A 17,719-nucleotide genomic window follows, 5' to 3' on the forward strand; every position below is an offset into this window, starting at 1 on the left:
TGTTTGTTTTTTTGAGACAGAGTCTCACTATGTTGCCCTGGGTAGAGTGCCGTGTCATCACAGCTCATAGCAACCTCAAACTCTTTTAGGCTTAAGTGATTCTTTTGCCTCAGCCTCTTGAGTAGCTGGGACTACAGGCACCCGCCACAAGGCCTGGCTATTTTTTTTTTTTTTTTTGTAGGAGTTGTCATTGTTATTCAGCAGGCCTGGGCCAGGCTCGAACCCGCCAGCCTCCATGTATGTGGCTGGCACCCTACTCACTGAGCTACGGGTGCCAAGCCTTAATATTAGTTTTTAATGTGCCCATGGGTTTGGCAGAAAGCAAATTCAGGCCCTTGAAATAGTCACAGGTGATAACCTGAGACTTCCCCAACAGATTCTCATATGTTCATTGTCACTTAAGAGATAATAAAACAAAGGAACTTCCTGAAATTACCTACATAGTCTTTAATATTCAGCTTTATTAAGCAAGTGTTTTGAAGTCGCATGTGACGAAGTTATCTCTGTTCCTCATTTTGAATGGCATTTTCTGCTTCATTTTGATTTTCGACACCAAGAGGATGTGGTGCTCTTCCTAAAAGAAACTGTTCCCATTTGGGAATATAATCTTCTACTGATGCCCAGTAATGAGTCTGGAAAAAAAATCCAAAAGTAAAAAAGCATATCAAGCAATTGAACTTGGCTCTTCATAATAGTGTAAATGTTTATTCACTTAAGTGTGTGTGTGTGCGTGTATACACACACACACACACACATATATGTAGAATGCATTTCCTTTACAGAATATTTTATGTTAATTTTAGAAAAAAATCTGGCTACTTACTAGTGTTAATTTTCAAATTTCTCAGTAAAACCAGAGCCTGGCAGAATTACAGGTTTTTAAATTTTATTGTGATTTAACACGCCCTCTTGTGGCCAACTTTGTGATTACTGCCAGTAGTATCACTGCTGTACATTCACTAAATGTTGAATATTCTAAGTCCCATACCAAACAATTACCCTTACTGAAATTATTTCAATAAAAGTATTAAACATAAATACATTCTTCAGATTTGACATCAAAATATTTGACCTTGGATGAGATCAGGAATTAAAATATAACTAGTATTTTACTGTATAGGACTCAGATAAATTGGCCCCTTAATTGTGTGGAAAATACGTAACCACTATGTCTTTTATTTTGATTTATTTTTATTTCTAGAACATAGAAGAAGAGATCCATTCTCTCTTTTAAAAAGATATTTGATATGACAAATCTTTTTCCTCAACTTTTTTTTTGTATTATTAGAAAATCAATACTTTTTACCATTTTTAATATAAACAGCTTGGAAATTGAGATACTGTGTTATTTTTCTGGTGGTTTACAGGAGATAGAACCTCATGCAACACAGCCATGCCATGTCTAGGAGTTCTGATCGTTTCCTGGGTGACTGCCCTAAAGAGGCCAAAGAGAACTGCCAAAGGTCTGTGTCATAGGAGGTCAATTTATATTAGACCATCACTAACTATCTCATTTTGGGAAACCCAGCCAATGAGTTAGCATTAGAAACACAGAATTATTCACACAAAGTATTACAAAGTACAGCAGTTCTGAAAGTTGCGAACAGGACAGGGGTTCTACATATCTACACATCTATGCATGTGGTCTGAGAAACAGCCCAGCATACCTAAAAACAAAGGTCATCCTGCTGTGCCAGACTAGTTAAGAAAAATACCATCTGACGCCTGTGGTGGGGAGTTTCTCTGCCATTCATGGCTGGATTAACCCCTGTTGTGTGGGCCCTGTACATGCCAGTGTAAGGTATTGGAGAATTCAACAAAGGGAAAGACATGCCCAAGGCACAACTTTGTACCAGGTTTTTTTTCTTTTCTTGGTCACTGCCTTTTTTTTCATTACCCTAGATGACACAGAAAATCGAGGGGCAAATTCTTAGCCTTTGATTTTACGTCTATTCATATCCCCAGTTGGGCAGAAAGCAAAACTGAATTTGAAAAAGGTCATTAAAAATATAAAAAAATATATTCTGTATGTATTAAATTTCAATTCATCATTCATATATAAAAGTTTGTTTTTGCCAATCATGTTACCAATCCATTCTTGAACTGATTATGAAATAAAATAGATAACAGCCGTACTATATTGTATGATAATATGCATTTAAGTCGCTTTGGTTCAAATTTTGGTAAAAGGACTAAAGTGCTACTTCTAACATCAGCCGACAGGAAAAGCACTTGGGTCAGACATGGTGTCATTTTAAGATTTAATACACATCATCTGTGGTGGTTTAACAGAATGGTTGTTTCTCTCCTTTTTTTTTTTCTTTTTGCAATGTTGGCAGGGGCTGGCCTTGAATTTGCCACCCTTGGTATATGGGGCTGACGCCCTACTCTTGAGTGGCGCCACCCACAATGGTTGTTTTTAAGTGATGGGATGAAACCACACAAATCTTCATAAAATTTCCACTCAATAAGATTTTTTAATCAAGATACTTCTCAATTACCTACTACATATAGAGCTTGGTACTGTAGAAATATAAACATCAATAAACAATCTTTATTTTACTGAATAAATAAATCTGAGAAATACATATAACCATTGTTTAACTTAATATACACTACTAACAAAATAGGGTCCCTCTTTTTCCTTAACGTTCCTCTTTGTTCCTTAAGGTTCTTACCTCAAGAGAAACCACCTCAGGCTGTGGAGTTGGGTAAATCCTGCTCTCTAGGGACTTTTCTGCTGCTTCTATATCCTGTAACAGATAACAGCATTTTCTAGTGAAAGTGTATTTATATAATATACTTCTGTATATAATGCACTGCTATTTCTGGTAGCAATATCTGTATCCCAAGTCGCTCACCTCAACTCTTCTCTGTGTATATAGTCTAAACTGATGGAGGGACACTGAGGTACGAGAACTGATCATTAACCCATTTCAAATAAAGAATGCAGTGTTTCTTATTTTAACATAGAAGGGGGCATGGTCCTTCGAAGTTCTGTCTTTTCACTTTGAACGGCTAGTAAATGCCAGTAATTCACGGCAAAAAGAGGTTCCTCTAAAACTGCTCAGAGCATTAATTTAGCTCTGCAATCACCTAAAAACAACCAGATGGATAATTCAGATATAAAAACAGTTAGCATACGCAGACTCACCCTGTGCTAACCTTAAAAATGAGTTTTAGTCTCTCCAGATGATGTAAACGGTATATAATGGCACATATGTCACTCGTTCAGCATTCCATTTAAAAATCGTATACCTATGTAAATATTCTACACCTTTAAAAGAAGCTCAGTGAGGTACCTCAGTACTTTGTGGCATGAACCTTCTCTCCAGACCAGCCAGGTGTCTTTGGTACTAGATTTCTAAGCTCATTTCAATAGCTGTATCATTGAGCTGACGGCATTCAAGCACTGTGTATTCATTTGTAGTTTACTTTGTAGATTTGCATGTTTTCTCTTATGGTTGTAAAAACAGTAGGGCAACTAAACTAAATTCATACCCTGGCAAAGATTTTTACCCTGATACATACATGAAGCACATGTCCAGAAATGTAACTCTGTGAGTTGTTGCTGAGACATTTGAGCCCCATTTAATAAATGTGTCCCAAATTAGCACCCATGTTTTCTGCCCGCTTACTGTGTCTGTCAAGTTTGCAGAAGCCTTGGTCAAAGGCCATGTAAGTCTTGTTTCTCCTTTGAGCATAGTTGAGTTGATAGAAAAGAGAATGTTCTCCGACGCATGTACAAGCATTGGAGCAATCTAAGTAGAGGGCTGTTGGACAGACGGAGAGAGATGGAAAAGGGCGTGGGAGTGGGGTGTGAAGAAGCCAAGGCTGAACAGGAGAAAAGAGACAGCAGATGGTTGCGGCAGGAGCAAGGAATGGGTGTGAAATGTAAAAGGGAAAAACAGGAAATTCCCTAAAGGGACTCCCCAAAGTTGCACAACCATTAGTGCACCTGCTGTCTAGAGGAAGGTGATTTGAAGGAAAAAAACCATCAATTTAGGGATAAAAAGCTGATCTATTAGCATGTCTATCCCATACCAGAAGTTTACAGCAAAGACACATGCTAAAGAGCTTCTGATGCCAACGCTACAGCAGATACAGAAGCCTAATAACTTTTCTGTGATTATGCTGAGGTTTTACAAGGTCCTGGAAAAGTTATTTTTTACTTTTATAAAACAAACAAAAGACAAATAGAATAATCACAACCCCAATTATGTCATTATTCTAATAACAGTTACAAAGTTATTGTCAGTGGCAGATCTAGGTGCCACCAATATTGTAGACAATATTATAATATAAGCATTTTTCTTGAAGATCAGAAATTAAGGATACCGAGTATCTCCAATAGAAAAGCAGATTGTTAAATGGAAGACCAGATATAAGTAGGGGACATGTGGCCTGGCAAGACAGGCCTGTGGTTAGACACCTGACTGTCACATCTACAGCATTTTGACTGAGGATTATCACTGTTCTGAAAAACTTCATCCTTAAGTGATGTGTACTTTCTTAAATGATTTGCATACCTCTCTGATTCCTACTTCTCCTTCTCTTCAGCTGGCTCATTTTCTCTCATTGCCTCTAAATGTGGGCTTGCTTAAGATTTGTAACATCTGTCCTCATATTGTTAAGATTGTCTCTTAGCTAGCTTCAACTGCCTTTAACTATGGGGATGGCTAAGATTTCTGTCTAGCCCTTATTTCTCAGCCTTCTAAAACTAAATTCTTCTTATTCACTCAAACACCTATGTCGTATCCTCTACCTTTAACTCTTATTCTCTGCCATTTAAAATTTCAAAGCTCTAAAGATCGTTCCTTTAGGATGTCCCTTCTAGCCTTTCCTTTTCATTCTCAATGCTATGGTCTTATTACTACACCTATTAATTCAATTTTTGCTGAGTGTTTACTCTGATTCATGCTTAGAGTACATCTCATTTTACTTCAGTCCATACCTAACATAGGTTTGATTAGTTTTTCTAAAGAACTACCTTAAATATCTCCTTCCCTACACTACAAACAAACAAACAAACAAACATCAATACCCCCTACACAGAGAATAAAGTTTGAATTCCTTAGCTTGACTGGGGAAAAAAAAATCTTTGCAATTAGATCTCAGCTTTCTGTTTTAAGTTACATCCTAATACATGCATATAAAAATCTTTCCTTTGACCTTATAATTCTGGGAGATAAGGACTATGTTCCCTATGACCTTTGTGCATCTGAGCATCCTACAGTGCAGGGTATGCTGGAGGTATTTTCATATTCACTAAATGAATAAATAAGATGTTACAGTTTCCTGAGTATAAATCAAAAACCTAAAAAGAAAAAAAGGTTTCCAAGGTAGGGAGTAGAAAAAAGGAAAGGGGAGAAAATGAGAAGTTAAGACTTACTTGATTACACTTCCTTACTTTGTTTTATAGATATGCCAGTAGACCATTTACCATTTTACATAGTTACAGAACAAATAAGAAGTAATCCCCCCAAATTGTAAAGCAAATGAAACAAATCTAACTATCGTGTAGTTGATTGCATAATCACAAAGAGAAGAACTACATCAAGGGGGCTTAGAATTCAGTATTGACTGGACATGCCTCCTGGGACACCCTAGAGAAAAAAAGAATTGTTAGAAATATCTTCCTGAAAATCATTCTAGTAATCACATTGTTGGTGATAGTGATGTGATGACAGGGGCATGTCAGAGGCATTCAGGAGCTAATTTGAACAGGCTTCCCTTTGGTATCGTGGAATGATTCTTTGGACACTGAGTTTTTTGGTGTGAGAAAAACAAGTCTGAAGCACGGCCAGACGCGGTGGCTCATGCTGCCTGTGAGCAGGTGGAATGCTTGAGCTCAGGAGTTTGAGACCAGCCTGAGAAGAGTGAGACTCCATCTCTACTTAAAAAATAGAAAAAAAGGGCGGTGCCTGTGTCTCAAGGAGTAGGGCACTGGCCCCATATACCGGAGGTGGCGGGTTCAAACCCGGCCACAGCCAAAAACTGCAAAAAAAAAAAAAAGAAGAAGAAGAAGAAGTTTAAGGCACAAGATCGATGATTTTAAGTTAAAAAGCTTGGAATCCTATAATTGAGTTAGAAATACTGATATGATCTTTTGATGTGTTTTATCTTAAAAAGCAAACAAACAAAACCCCAAATAAGTTGCAATAAACACCCCTATTTGCCCAGATTGGGGCTTCTAAATCTATTTCCTACCAAAAGGAACCGGCTCTGTGAGCAATGGGCAATTCCAGGTTTGGGACAACAGAGACAAACGATGAGCCTAGAAGAGCTTGTCACGTGGGAAGGAAAGGAAACTATCAAAGACCGGTAGGGACATGTGGGAGGCTTTCAGGAGTGAAGTTGAAGAGGCTTCCACTTGGCAAAAATGGAACCATCAGAGCATAAATAACAATAAAACTTGCAAGGGATTAAAACATTTGAAATCCTAAATAAATTAAGAACAAAAAAAAAAACACTTCATTGGTTGTCTTTAGAGGATGCTGAAGAATCAAACTATTACGTTGCAAACTGTAGGGAAAGAATCAAGCACTAATTATACTTCTCCCCATATGAACTGTACTTCAGTGTAACCAGGTGATGAGAAAAGATTATCCTCATATAAATAATCAGCAATTAAATCAGAATTGATACAAGAATTTTTTTTTTGAGACTGGGTTTTACTGTGCTGTCTAGGCTGGAGTGCACTGGTGCAAACATAGCCTACCATAACCTCATCTCCTGGGTTCAAGCAATCCTCCCACCTCAGCCTCTGCAGTTGCTGGGGCTATAGGTGTGTGTAGCTACCACACCAGGCTAGAGTTTATTTTTTGTTTTGTTTTTGTTGTTGTTTATAGCAATTGTGTCTCAGTATGTTACGCAGTCTAGTCTCAAACTCCTGGCCTTGGGCAGCGCCTGTGGCTCAGTGAGTAGGGCGCTGGCCCCATATACCGAGGGTGGCAGGTTCAAACCCAGCCCCAGCCAGACTGCAACAAAAAAATAGCCAGGTGTTGTGGCAGGCACCTGTAGTCCCAGCTATTCAGGAGGCTGAGGCAAGAGAAAGGCCTAAGCCCAGGAGTTGGAGGTTGCTGTGAGCTGTGTGACACCACGGCACTCTACCGAAGGCGACCAAGTGAGACTCTGGTTCTTAAAAAAAAAAAAAAATAAGATTCAAACTACTGGCCTCAAGCAATCCTCTTGCCTTAGCCTCCCAAGGCCCTAGGATCATAAGGATGAGCCACTGGGCCAGGAATAAAAGAATGTATCACTTTTTGTAGCTGCTAATGAATATATCTAAGTAATGACCATCAGTTACTGCCATCCTTCCAAAATGAGAGACAAGCAACCAGGCCTTGTGTTTTCCTCCCTAAAACACTGAATCCATATTTGATCAGACTTCTACATCTGCACCGTTAGTTGGAAGCCATTAGTCTCATGTGGCTACTGAGCACTTGAAGTGTGGCAAATTTGAATGAAGATGTGCCAAAAGTGTAAAATATACACTGAATTTTGAAGACTGAGTAAGAAAAAAAGAATATAAGATATTTAATTACTAATTTTCACAGAAAACCTTTGAAATTTTGCATTGTGTATATGTATCATTAAATGTTATTAAAATTAATTTCATTTACTTCTTTTGATTTTATCAGAAGTGGTTATTATAAAATTTAAAATTACGTATGTGCTCACATTATGTTTCTGTTGGACACCACAACTCTAGATCAATCTAGTTATAGGAATTATAGGGAACAGAGAAAACAATATCCAGGCTGGGAAACTCTAGAGGACAAATGACTTAATCCTGAAACAAATAAAAAGGGAAAGACAAAAGGGACAGGGGGAACTATTAGAGTCTTATCAATCAATTATCATGTTGGGTTTTACTTGGATTCTGATTCAAACAAATATAAAAACTTGCATATAAATTAATCAGGGAAATTTGAATGCTGATTAAATACTTAAGAAATTACTGGTGATTTCTTAGATTGATAATGATATTGTGATTTTGCTTAAAATAGTCCTTAACTTTTAGTGATATACGGTGACGTTTACTGAAATAGTCAGATAAAAGAATATGATTTCTGGGGATTACCTTAAATAATGAGGGGTTAGGGCGGCGCCTGTGGCTCAGTCGGTAAGGCGCCAGCCCCATATACCGAGGGTGGTGGGTTCAAACCCGGCCCCGGCCAAAACTGCAACCAAAAAATAGCCGGGCGTTGTGGCGGGCGCCTGTAGTCCCAGCTACTTGGGAGGCTGAGGCAAGAGAATCGCTTAAGTCCAGGAGTTGGAGGTTGCTGTGAGCTGTGTGAGGCCACGGCACTCTACCGAGGGCCATAAAGTGAGACTCTGTCTCTACAAAAAAAAAAAAATAAAAAAAAAAATAATGAGGGGTTAAAGGGAGGATGAGGTGTATAGAGGAAATAAGGTGGGCTGTGTTTTGATAATTATAAATCTGGGTCATAAGTACATGGGAGAACATTCTCCCATTCTCTCTTCTACGTAGGCTTGATATTTTCTTAACAATTAAAATACAAGTTTGCCATGTGGATGTGATATAAATGTTACTCTATGGCAGGACTCAAAAACCTATATTTAAATGAGTTGACTCGAGATTAGAAAAGGTAAAATATGAGCACAAAAAGTCATGTGCTAAAATCTCTGTCTCTCCTCGTCCCTACATATGCTCCTACCTCCCACACTAGCAATATGAGGATGTCCAGAAAGTATCCAGCCACATACTATGCAAAACAGAGACATACGTGGGTGGATATTTTCCTGACAACCCTGGTATATTTCACTATACAGTGAACGCAGCTGTGGCCAGGCTGGTTTTAATCTTTTAATCTGCTGGAGAGCCAATTTCTGGGATAGAAAAAGTAAGATACTAAAGCATAAGATCTAGGGTAATTGGTATAGGGACATGTTAACAGTCATTAAACTTATTCTTTGTAGCCGGTCCTTGTGGGGGGCACTTGTAGTCCCAGCTACTTGGGAGGCTGAGGCAACGAGGATCTCTTTAGCCTAGGAGTTTCGGGTTGCTGGGAGCTATGATGCCATAGCACTCTACACAGGGTGACAGAGTGAAACTCTTGTCTACAAAATAAAATAAAATAAAATAAAATAAATTTATTCTTCAATGAATTGGAGAGAGGAAGAGAGATGGGTTGGGTAATTTGCTGGCCCTCCTGGGCAGCAGTATTTTGAAGGCCCTGTTTAACTGCCACCTGCCCTGTGAAGACTTTCAGGGTGCTCTCCCTTGGAAGCCCTTACTGCATCTCTAATCCACTACAGCACCAGTGTTTGGCCTCCTAGTGAGATGGATGCTACATACCACACAATCGCTTTTCTGGATAAAACTATATTTTCTAGCAGGTAAAGGGGGAGAGATGACAACAAAAATCCTTACTTTTCTAAATCCATACCAATTATGTTTCTTTTCTTTTCTTCTTCTTTTTTTTTTTTTTGAGTCAGAGTCTCACTTTGTCACCCTTGGTAGAGTGCTGCGGCGTCACAGCTGACAGCAACCTCAAACTCTTGGGCTCAAGCGATTCTCTTGCCTCAGCCTCCCAAGTAGCTGGGACTATAGGCTCCCGCCTCAACACCGGGCTATTTTTAAAAGCAGGGTCTTGCTCTTACTCAGGCTGGTGATGAACCTGTGAGCTCAGGCAATCCATCTGCCTCAGCTTCCCAGAGTGCTAGGATTATAGGCATGAGCCACCGCCTTGCATGGCCTAATTATGTTTCTGTTCTTAAAAGGTACATAAATTCTATCTTACTAACAGGGAAAAATCACTGTGTTTTCAAAGTTCACTTTTTTCTTTTCTTTCTTTTCTTTTCTCTCTTCTCTTCTCTTTTTCCTCTTTTCCTGTCCTCCTCCCCTTTCCTCCCCTCCTCTCCTTTTCTTTTCTTTTCTTTTGAGACAGAGTCTCATTCTGTTGCCTAGAGTGCTGTGGCATCAGCCTAACTCACGGTAACCCCTAGCTCCTAGGTTCGAGCAGTCCTCCAGATTAGCTGGGACTACAGGCACCCCCTCACAATGCCCAGGTAATTTTTCTATTTTAATAGAAATAGGAGTCTTGTTCTTGCTCAGAATTCCTGAGCTCAAGGGATCCTCCTGCCTTGGCTAGAGGATCCATAGTGCTAGAATTACAGGCATGAGCCACTACACCCAGCCTCAAAGTTCCCTGTCTTTTATGATAGTTACTAAAGCCTGACTGTGAGTTTTTTCACTACTTCTATTCATATCTGTTCATTTACTAATATGTAAGAATATTTGATGGATCAGTATCTTCCTTATTGTTCCTTTGCTTTTTTTTTTAAGAGACAGGGTCTCACTCAATTGCCCTGAGGTTGAGCGCCATGGCATCATAGCTCACAGCAACCTGAAACTCTTGGGCTCAAGCAAGTCTCTTGCCTCAGCTTCCCAAGCAGCTGGGAGTATAGAAGCCCACCACAACTCCCAACTATTTTTTAGAGATAGCCTCTTGCTTTTGCTCAGGCTCTTTATTGTTCCTTTGTAAAAATCATTCTTTGATATTTCGTATTCTTGCTAGATTGTTTTTCCAAATGATGTTACAGAAATTTTATTGAGTTCAATGAAATTTAATGGGACTTTCATTTTTAAGTCTAAAAATAAAAACTTTGTGACAACTGGCTATAAAAAAAGTCTCCTTAGTCAGGATGAGGGCACACACTTCCTTTTAAGTTTTCTTTTAAATCTCCCATCTTAGTGTAACAATTGTTTTTATACCAATCATGCATAGCACTTGTTGCTTGCTAAAATTTGATTGCTAATGTGAATATGCTCTGTTGCATTTTCCAGCTGTATACATAGAATTGCTATTGATTTTGTACCCTTTTTCCATTAATTTTATTAACCATATCACTTCAAAATGCTTATAATAATACTTATTGTATCTTCCTTTTCAAAAATTAAAGCTGAGGCTGGGCATGGTGCTCAGGTGTATAATCCCAGCACTTTGGGAGGGAAAGGTGAGAGGATCACTTGAGGCCAGGAGTTTGGGACCAGCTTGGGCAACATAGTGAGACCCCATCTCTACAAAAAATTAAAAAGATAAAATTGCCCTCAGAGCCTGTAGCTCAGTGGCTAGGGTGCCGGCCACATACACCAGGGCTGGTGGGTTCAAACCCGGCCCAGGCCTGCAAAATAACAATGACAACTACAACAAAAAAAGAAAATGGCTGGCATTGTGGTGGGGACCTGTGGTCCCAGCTGCTCAGGAGGCTGAGGCAGAGAATCGCTTGGGCTCAAGAGTTTGAGGTTGCTGTGAGCTGTGATGCCACAGCACTCTACCAACTGCAACATAGTCAGACTGTCTCAAAAAAAAAAAAAAAAGAAAAGAAAAAAAGATAAAATAGCTGGGCATGCTGGGCATGGTGGTTCATGCCTATAGTCAGCCCCAGCCACTGGAGAAGGTAAGCCCAGGAGTTTAAAGCTGCAATGAACTATGATTGCACCACTGCATTCTAGCCTGAGAGACAGAATGAGGCTTTCAAAAAAAAGCTAAAATAAGGTCAAATAATGGGTGTTAATAGAGGTCATCTTTACTTTGTTACTATCATTTATAGGTATGCTTTCAAGTTTTACTGGAACCCTTTTTAAAGTGTATGATGTATTTCTAAAGTAACTATCCTAGGTGTAACTTGTCCTGCTCTTGATAAAGAGCAACAAGAGCAGTTACCGTACGATTTCCTCATTTCTAAATTAAGGAATCAGCCCAGATCAGTGGTTTTCGCATTTCCTTTGAGCCATAGCTGAGCAGGCAAGGAAAGTATGGATACCTGTGGGCTTTGGGCCACAGCAGGTCTGCTTTTATCTATTTTACATCTTTGAAAAACATTTTGATGCTTAAATAAAATTGAATATCTTCAGATGAGAATCTAATCATTACGTACTTCTTAAAGTCTCTTACAACTCAAAATTCCATAATCAAATCCTATTTATTTTAATTTCACAATGACCACTAAAATTATTTCCAAAGGTTAAAAAAAAAAACTGAGGAAAAACAAGGTTAAAAAAGTACAAATTCAAGTATTCAAAGAAGGCAAAACAAGAAAAAACAAACAATAGGGAAGGCATTGTGTTTGCAATGTGACAGGTGCTCAATAAACATTAAAGTACTGAAAGAGAATTTACAGAAATGTACTAATTTTTAGATGGGTGGATGATATGGGTATTCTATTTCATCTTCTTTACCCATTTAAAATTTTCAGTGAGAATATATTACTTTGATAAGCAGGGAAAGAAATACCATACCAAATTGAAGTTTCTCACAACTATGAAACCAGGTTCATTATCTTCCTTATATATGAGACAATGATTGCTTAGCTACTTGTCTTAACTCTAGTCTCTCTATTCTTGAAATCACTGTGCATCTAAATAGCAAATGAGTCTTGCTTAAATACGACTCATTTGGTTCTTAAATAAGTCTATATTTTTCTTTTCCTTAGATATTTTCAGTACTCTGTTTTCTCTGCATACCAATCTCAACTTCTTTGGTCCCACAACAAATATCCAATCTTGTTCCCTGTGAATTTCCAAGCTAGTTAGCTTACACTCCCATGATCATAAACAGGGCCATTCATTCTTCTGGTCTTGGCTCTTTTGTAAGAATCAAACAGTATGCCTTGCCTTCTGCCTATCTAAGCACAGCTCAAGCTTAACTTCCTCTGTGAGATCTCTCAGAATATTCTAGCTCTCAAAGATCTTTTTACTCTTAAAGTCCCGAATCTATTCCATGTAATTTAATGTTTGATCACATAGAATTGCCAATCTGTGGCCCATGAGCCACATGTGGATTATATGAGGATATTTTTGCTTATCTGTGATGGTGGTGGATATCATGAAAATTATATGAGGACCTTTTTTTACTCATTAGCTTTCGTTAGTGTTTGTGTATTTAATGTATGGCCCAACACCACTCCTCTTTTTCCAATGTGGCCCAGAGAAACCAAAAGGGTGGGACACCTTTGAAAGTCTGAATTGTTGATATCAAGGAGCTTTCAAACTTCTATCAACAACTAAGCCTGTCATCTCTGATTTATACTTTGTTGTTCCCACTTTCTATCCAGAACTAGCTCAACAGTAAGGACCCTTTGAGCATTCATCTAATACTTGCTCATTAAAAGGAAAACACTTGAAAACCAAATATCACATCACTTGCTGCAGGTAGGTAGCAGTCAAGCCTTCTAATTTAGTTTTTCTAACTTTTCAGAGCAAATTCCAGATTACCCTATATATTTCCATTTAAAAATAAATATTGCTAACACCATTGGGCAAGTAAGACATATGGCAATATAGAATGCTTTGGTAGCACTATGGCTGTGACTTAAATTACTGTGGATCAAACTGCCAGAAGCTGAGAAGATAACTGAGTTTTCCTCTTCCTTTATCCTTTAGTGAGGACAGAAGATAACTATATCATGCCTATCGATGAAAATATTTAACAATAAAAACTGAAAACACTGCTTTATAACTTAAATAATATAGTCTTACTACCAAATGTTTTAGTCATAGAATCTCTTGGAAGCTTGAATGGAAGCAAACTTTAGGGTTTTAATTATGGATGAAGCCATACAATTCTGGAAGCAAAGTATAACAAGCAGCCAAAAATCTTACACATATGATTTTACTCCAAATGGGCACATTGGCCAAATGGTGAGGCCCTGCACAGTCACACACTTTGACCACCTCCTCCATAACCATCAGAAGGGTTCTGAGAAATCTGTTAACACAGATATGAATTCTGTGTGTTGACTGTGGCTCCAGTAGGGCAAACTCAAATTGTTCTTGCTTTTGTGATGTTTGATAGTTTCCAGCTGGATCTAACTACATTACAGGTACTTAATGGCCTAGCAGGAACTTCCTTCAAATAAAAGAAGACAAGATGAAAAGGTACATCTTCTATTTCTTACTTCTTGCACAAAGATGACCTTAAAATTCTTTCCCACAGTCATTGATTTTTCTGGCTGACTGAAAACATTGTGCTTAAGAAAACTATAGTATTTTTCATTTAAAAAAATGAATCCATATGCTACTTATCCATCTAACATCACTTTACAAAAATGGTACTGTATGTTAATTCTACTATACTTATTATTCAGAATGAAGAAATTATATAAATAAAAATTATTCACCTAACTGAAATGTTTTTGGAAAGGTGGGAAAATCTCTATACCCAAGTCATAGAAACTTACCTTTAAAAGACTAAGGTTCCTTTTAAAAGCAGTCTTTGCGGCTTGCAGCTGAGATGCCTTTTCCGTGTTTTGATCTCCAAATTTATTTTTCATTTGTTGAAGTAACATTAATCTTTGTGATACTCTAGAAAAATGAAGATTATATAAAGTTAAAGAAAAAAGCAAACATTTTGTTGCCTGACCAATATAAAAATAATGATTTCTCAATCACTCTTGACTTCAGCTCACTTCAACACAAACCTTGTAAAGTCACTTATTATAACAACTAGTAAGGCAGCAAAAAGTAGGTAGTTCAATAAGTCTTAAGTCAATCTGGATAAAATTATTTTTATTTTCATTAACATATTCTTTATATATGCCATAAGTATATGCTTCTGCTTTTTAGCCTCTCTGGTCTTTTGAAATTATTTTAGAGTGTTAAAGATATGTTTTAATTTTTGGTGAAAATGCAAACTGTAATACATATCCCTTTGTACACATAGTTATATATACCTCCCGACACACATACATTGATATAACTTGCTATATGAAACCTTCTGCTTAACACTTCAGTACCCCTGAATCTCATGTTACACATTTAGAATTGTGCTAAACTTCCATATGCTTGAAGAAGCAATAAAAATATTTTTTCCCTCTTTTTCCAAGAGAAAGATGATAGTTTGATATATGAGTGAGAAGCTGTGTATATGTATGCATACTCACAACAAGGTAAAACAGTAATTGAAGGAAAATATAAAAAGTTGTAAGTAAATTCTCAAACTACTTTGTTATGTGTAATACACAGGGTGTCCATAAAGTTCATGTGCAATTTGCTATGTTAAACTATTTTAAATCGCACACGAACTTTATGGACTTTAAAAGCTTCTTGTTCTTCAAATGCTATTTTGTAAGCTCTTAGTCCTCTTAAATGAGTAATAAGAAAATATGTCAGATGACAAAAAAATCTATAAGTGGTATACATAATAGTCAAACTATTTCCCAAATAGGTTCACAAGATTATTTTTCACTGGGATTTCTTGAAAGTAGAACTAAAAACCTGGGTCTTTGAACAGTCATTTTTTGTAAAGAAAATAGAAGCCAAGGAATAGGGCCTGGTAATTAATTAAAGAGAAAAATCTGAAAGCCCAGAAGTGGAAAATGGTTATTATTAAACATAAGAGCAGGCCTGGCTACACAATTTACAGGGCTCAATGTAAAATTATTTGAGACTAAGTCATCAGAACATTAAACCAAGTACAGAGCCTGGAAGTGTAAAGGTCACATCCGTCAAGCCAGCCTTGGGTAAGAGGCTTAAAGTTCATTTAATAACAATGTGGAGCCTAGAAAGGGTGACAGGAAGAACATATTTATCTAGATATTAGTAACAAAAAGTAAAAAGAGAGAGAATACAATTCTACCTTTTAATCTTGGTTATTCTTAAAAGACAATTAAATTTCCTAACACCAAAATCTCTTAAGTGTCAGAAAATTAAAATGCACACTTTCAAATATTTGTCTTCTTGTGCACACAGTATTTCACTAATAAAGCCAGGGCAATTTATATTTGAATTATCTATATTTCTATATTTGAATTATCCTTTTAAAACAAACTTACATTTCTTCATGTCTTTTAGAGAGGCGAATTTCTTGAACAAACAAGGAAGTCATCTTTAATCAAAGCTGTGGATAAGCTTTCTGCTAAATAATAAAAACATTTAAAGTTACTTCTATCACGTCCTCAGTTTTGCAACATTCTATTACTTTAGTACCTCAACTCAAAAGGGAAAATAAAACTTAAGATGTAATAATGTGTAAAATGAAGGATGCATTTAAACACACTTTTTATTCAGGATGCATAGTTTTTCATTTCTCGGATGCTTCTTAAGAACACCGAGAATCAGGTAAATTCAACATATTTCACATTTCCCTTTTTTTTTTTCCTCTCAGACTCTAACCTTACTCAGAATTGAAAACAAACAAGCAGCTGGTACTAAGACTAGTAAACATTTATTGTATCAACAGACAGAAAAAACATCCACTCTGTAAAATTCAACATAGAAAGACCATCCTTATGCATGTGCACACACACAGAGAAAGGCAAACAAGTATGAGAACCAACTGGAAACTCATGGTCTTTCTTTTATTGGAAGACTGCCCAGTTCTACCATCTCTCTTCCAAACAGGAAAGTATTTTTCATGCACAACTTCAAGGAAAAGCACAATAGGTTCCCTTATCTTACCCTAGCTGCTCAGCACTCAATCATCTGTGTTTAGGAAACCCCATTTTGATGGCACGCTTTACATGATAAGCTCACTTTGGCTAAAGAGAGTGGGCCATCACAGACAGAGGTCTAGTGAAATGCTTTGAAGGCCCCAAGCTGGAAGGCCAACCATCTAGCTGGGTGCAAAAGCGGAAGGTGCTTGCCCCTAAGGGAAGAAAAAAAAGGAATAAAATTCCTTCTTGCAATGAGGCTTTCCTAAATTTTACAAAATTAAATAGTGGTTGTCTATGAACCGCCTGAATGCCCAGCGCTAATAGAAAGCAGACACCTACTGAGAGCAGGGCACTGAGCCCAGCCAGGGGAACAGAACACCGCCCCGCCCTCGTCAGGTTTCCTGCTCCAGGTGGTGCGCTCATGACTTCAGCACCGCGGACAGCGACCGCTCCCAGGCTTGCCCGCAACCACAGACACTCTGCAGGAAAATCACCGCAAGCCAATCCTCGCCGCCTTCCTGTCAGTTTCGTTTTGCAACGGAGCCAATCAATGCAGTGTGCAGGAAATCCCGGAAAGTCAGCTCAAGGTAACTTTTCCGTGCTGCTCGCCAGCAGCACTTCAGACAGAACTCAAGACAAATTCTCCCCTCTGAACCGAAGATCCGCACTGTCTCAGAGCCATCTGCCCTCCCACCGCCCCCACTACCGCTTATACCCGAAGGACTCGTGAACTTCCCTCCTTACTTTGGATCTTACCTTAACAAGATCCTCCCCGCCCGCCCTGCACGCACCTCTGCCGCCGTCCGATAGTCAGCCCCCCTCCCAACCCCCACAGTGGGCCCTCACTCACCCAGCCAGCCTCTCAGCTCTTCCCGGAAGGCGCCGGTTCCGGCGCGACGCTGGGCCCTCCACGCGGGCCTGGGCGTGGCCACGCCACCATCTTTGCGCACGCACGAAGCGGCTGACGTCATCGCAGCTTTATAAAAAGTGGCTGTCAGGCGCGACGGGTTAGTGAGGTGTCGGCTCAGTGAAAGGAGGAGGCCGTGTAATGCACGGAGGGCGGGAGGGTGGCCGGGGTGGGTTATTCAGATTTCCGGGGAAAATCCATTTATTGGTGACACAAACTCAAAGCCTTTTAGAGGGAGACCTGCATTTAAAAGGGATTTCGAGAAGGAAGCTGGTTTATTAGAAGCTAGAATGTCCCAGTAGAGTGTAGAAGTGGGGGAAAAACTGCAAAGTAGTCCAAAGTGTTAGAATGGAATTTTTACAGTTTATTCAACAAATGCCTGTGAACTCTGGGCGTCCCATAGTCAGC

The 17,719-nt window shown here is 38.6% G+C and overlaps 1 protein-coding gene across 4 annotated transcripts; it reads right to left on the reverse strand.

Moving 5' to 3' along the window:
• Positions 1–441: 441 nt before the first annotated feature.
• C8H3orf14 (chromosome 8 C3orf14 homolog) lies at positions 442–17,364 on the reverse strand. Of its 4 annotated transcripts, none has more exons than XM_053599615.1 (5): positions 17,255–17,364; positions 15,805–15,887; positions 14,212–14,335; positions 2,679–2,753; positions 442–632 (listed from the first exon to the last, which is right to left on the reverse strand). In XM_053599615.1, the coding sequence occupies exons 2-5, from the start codon at positions 15,855–15,857 to the stop codon at positions 498–500; spliced, it is 387 nt and encodes a 128-aa protein (XP_053455590.1). In that variant the 5' UTR covers positions 15,858–15,887; positions 17,255–17,364; the 3' UTR covers positions 442–497. The 4 variants fall into 4 exon arrangements, with proteins under 4 accessions (XP_053455590.1, XP_053455591.1, XP_053455592.1 ...); XM_053599616.1 differs by having other exon boundaries at positions 15,805–15,884; positions 17,255–17,334; XM_053599617.1 differs by lacking the exon at positions 17,255–17,364 and adding an exon at positions 16,430–16,583 and having other exon boundaries at positions 15,805–15,884.
• Between the last annotated feature and the right edge of the window lie 355 nt (positions 17,365–17,719).

This window comes from Nycticebus coucang, chromosome 8, assembly GCF_027406575.1.
Source record: "Nycticebus coucang isolate mNycCou1 chromosome 8, mNycCou1.pri, whole genome shotgun sequence".
Taxonomy (NCBI): domain Eukaryota; kingdom Metazoa; phylum Chordata; class Mammalia; order Primates; family Lorisidae; genus Nycticebus; species Nycticebus coucang.

Excerpts from the sequence above, each read along its gene's own strand:
- C8H3orf14 (XM_053599615.1), bottom strand. The coding sequence starts at position 15,857 with ATGACTTCCTTGTTTGTTCAAGAAATTCGCCTCTCTAAAAGACATGAA. Across the intron at positions 2,754-14,211 it reads GGAACCTTAGTCTTTTAAAG|GATATAGAAGCAGCAGAAAA; the intron begins GTAAGTTTCTAT and ends TATCTGTTACAG. Across the intron at positions 633-2,678 it reads CTGAGGTGGTTTCTCTTGAG|ACTCATTACTGGGCATCAGT; the intron begins GTAAGAACCTTA and ends TTTTTTTTCCAG.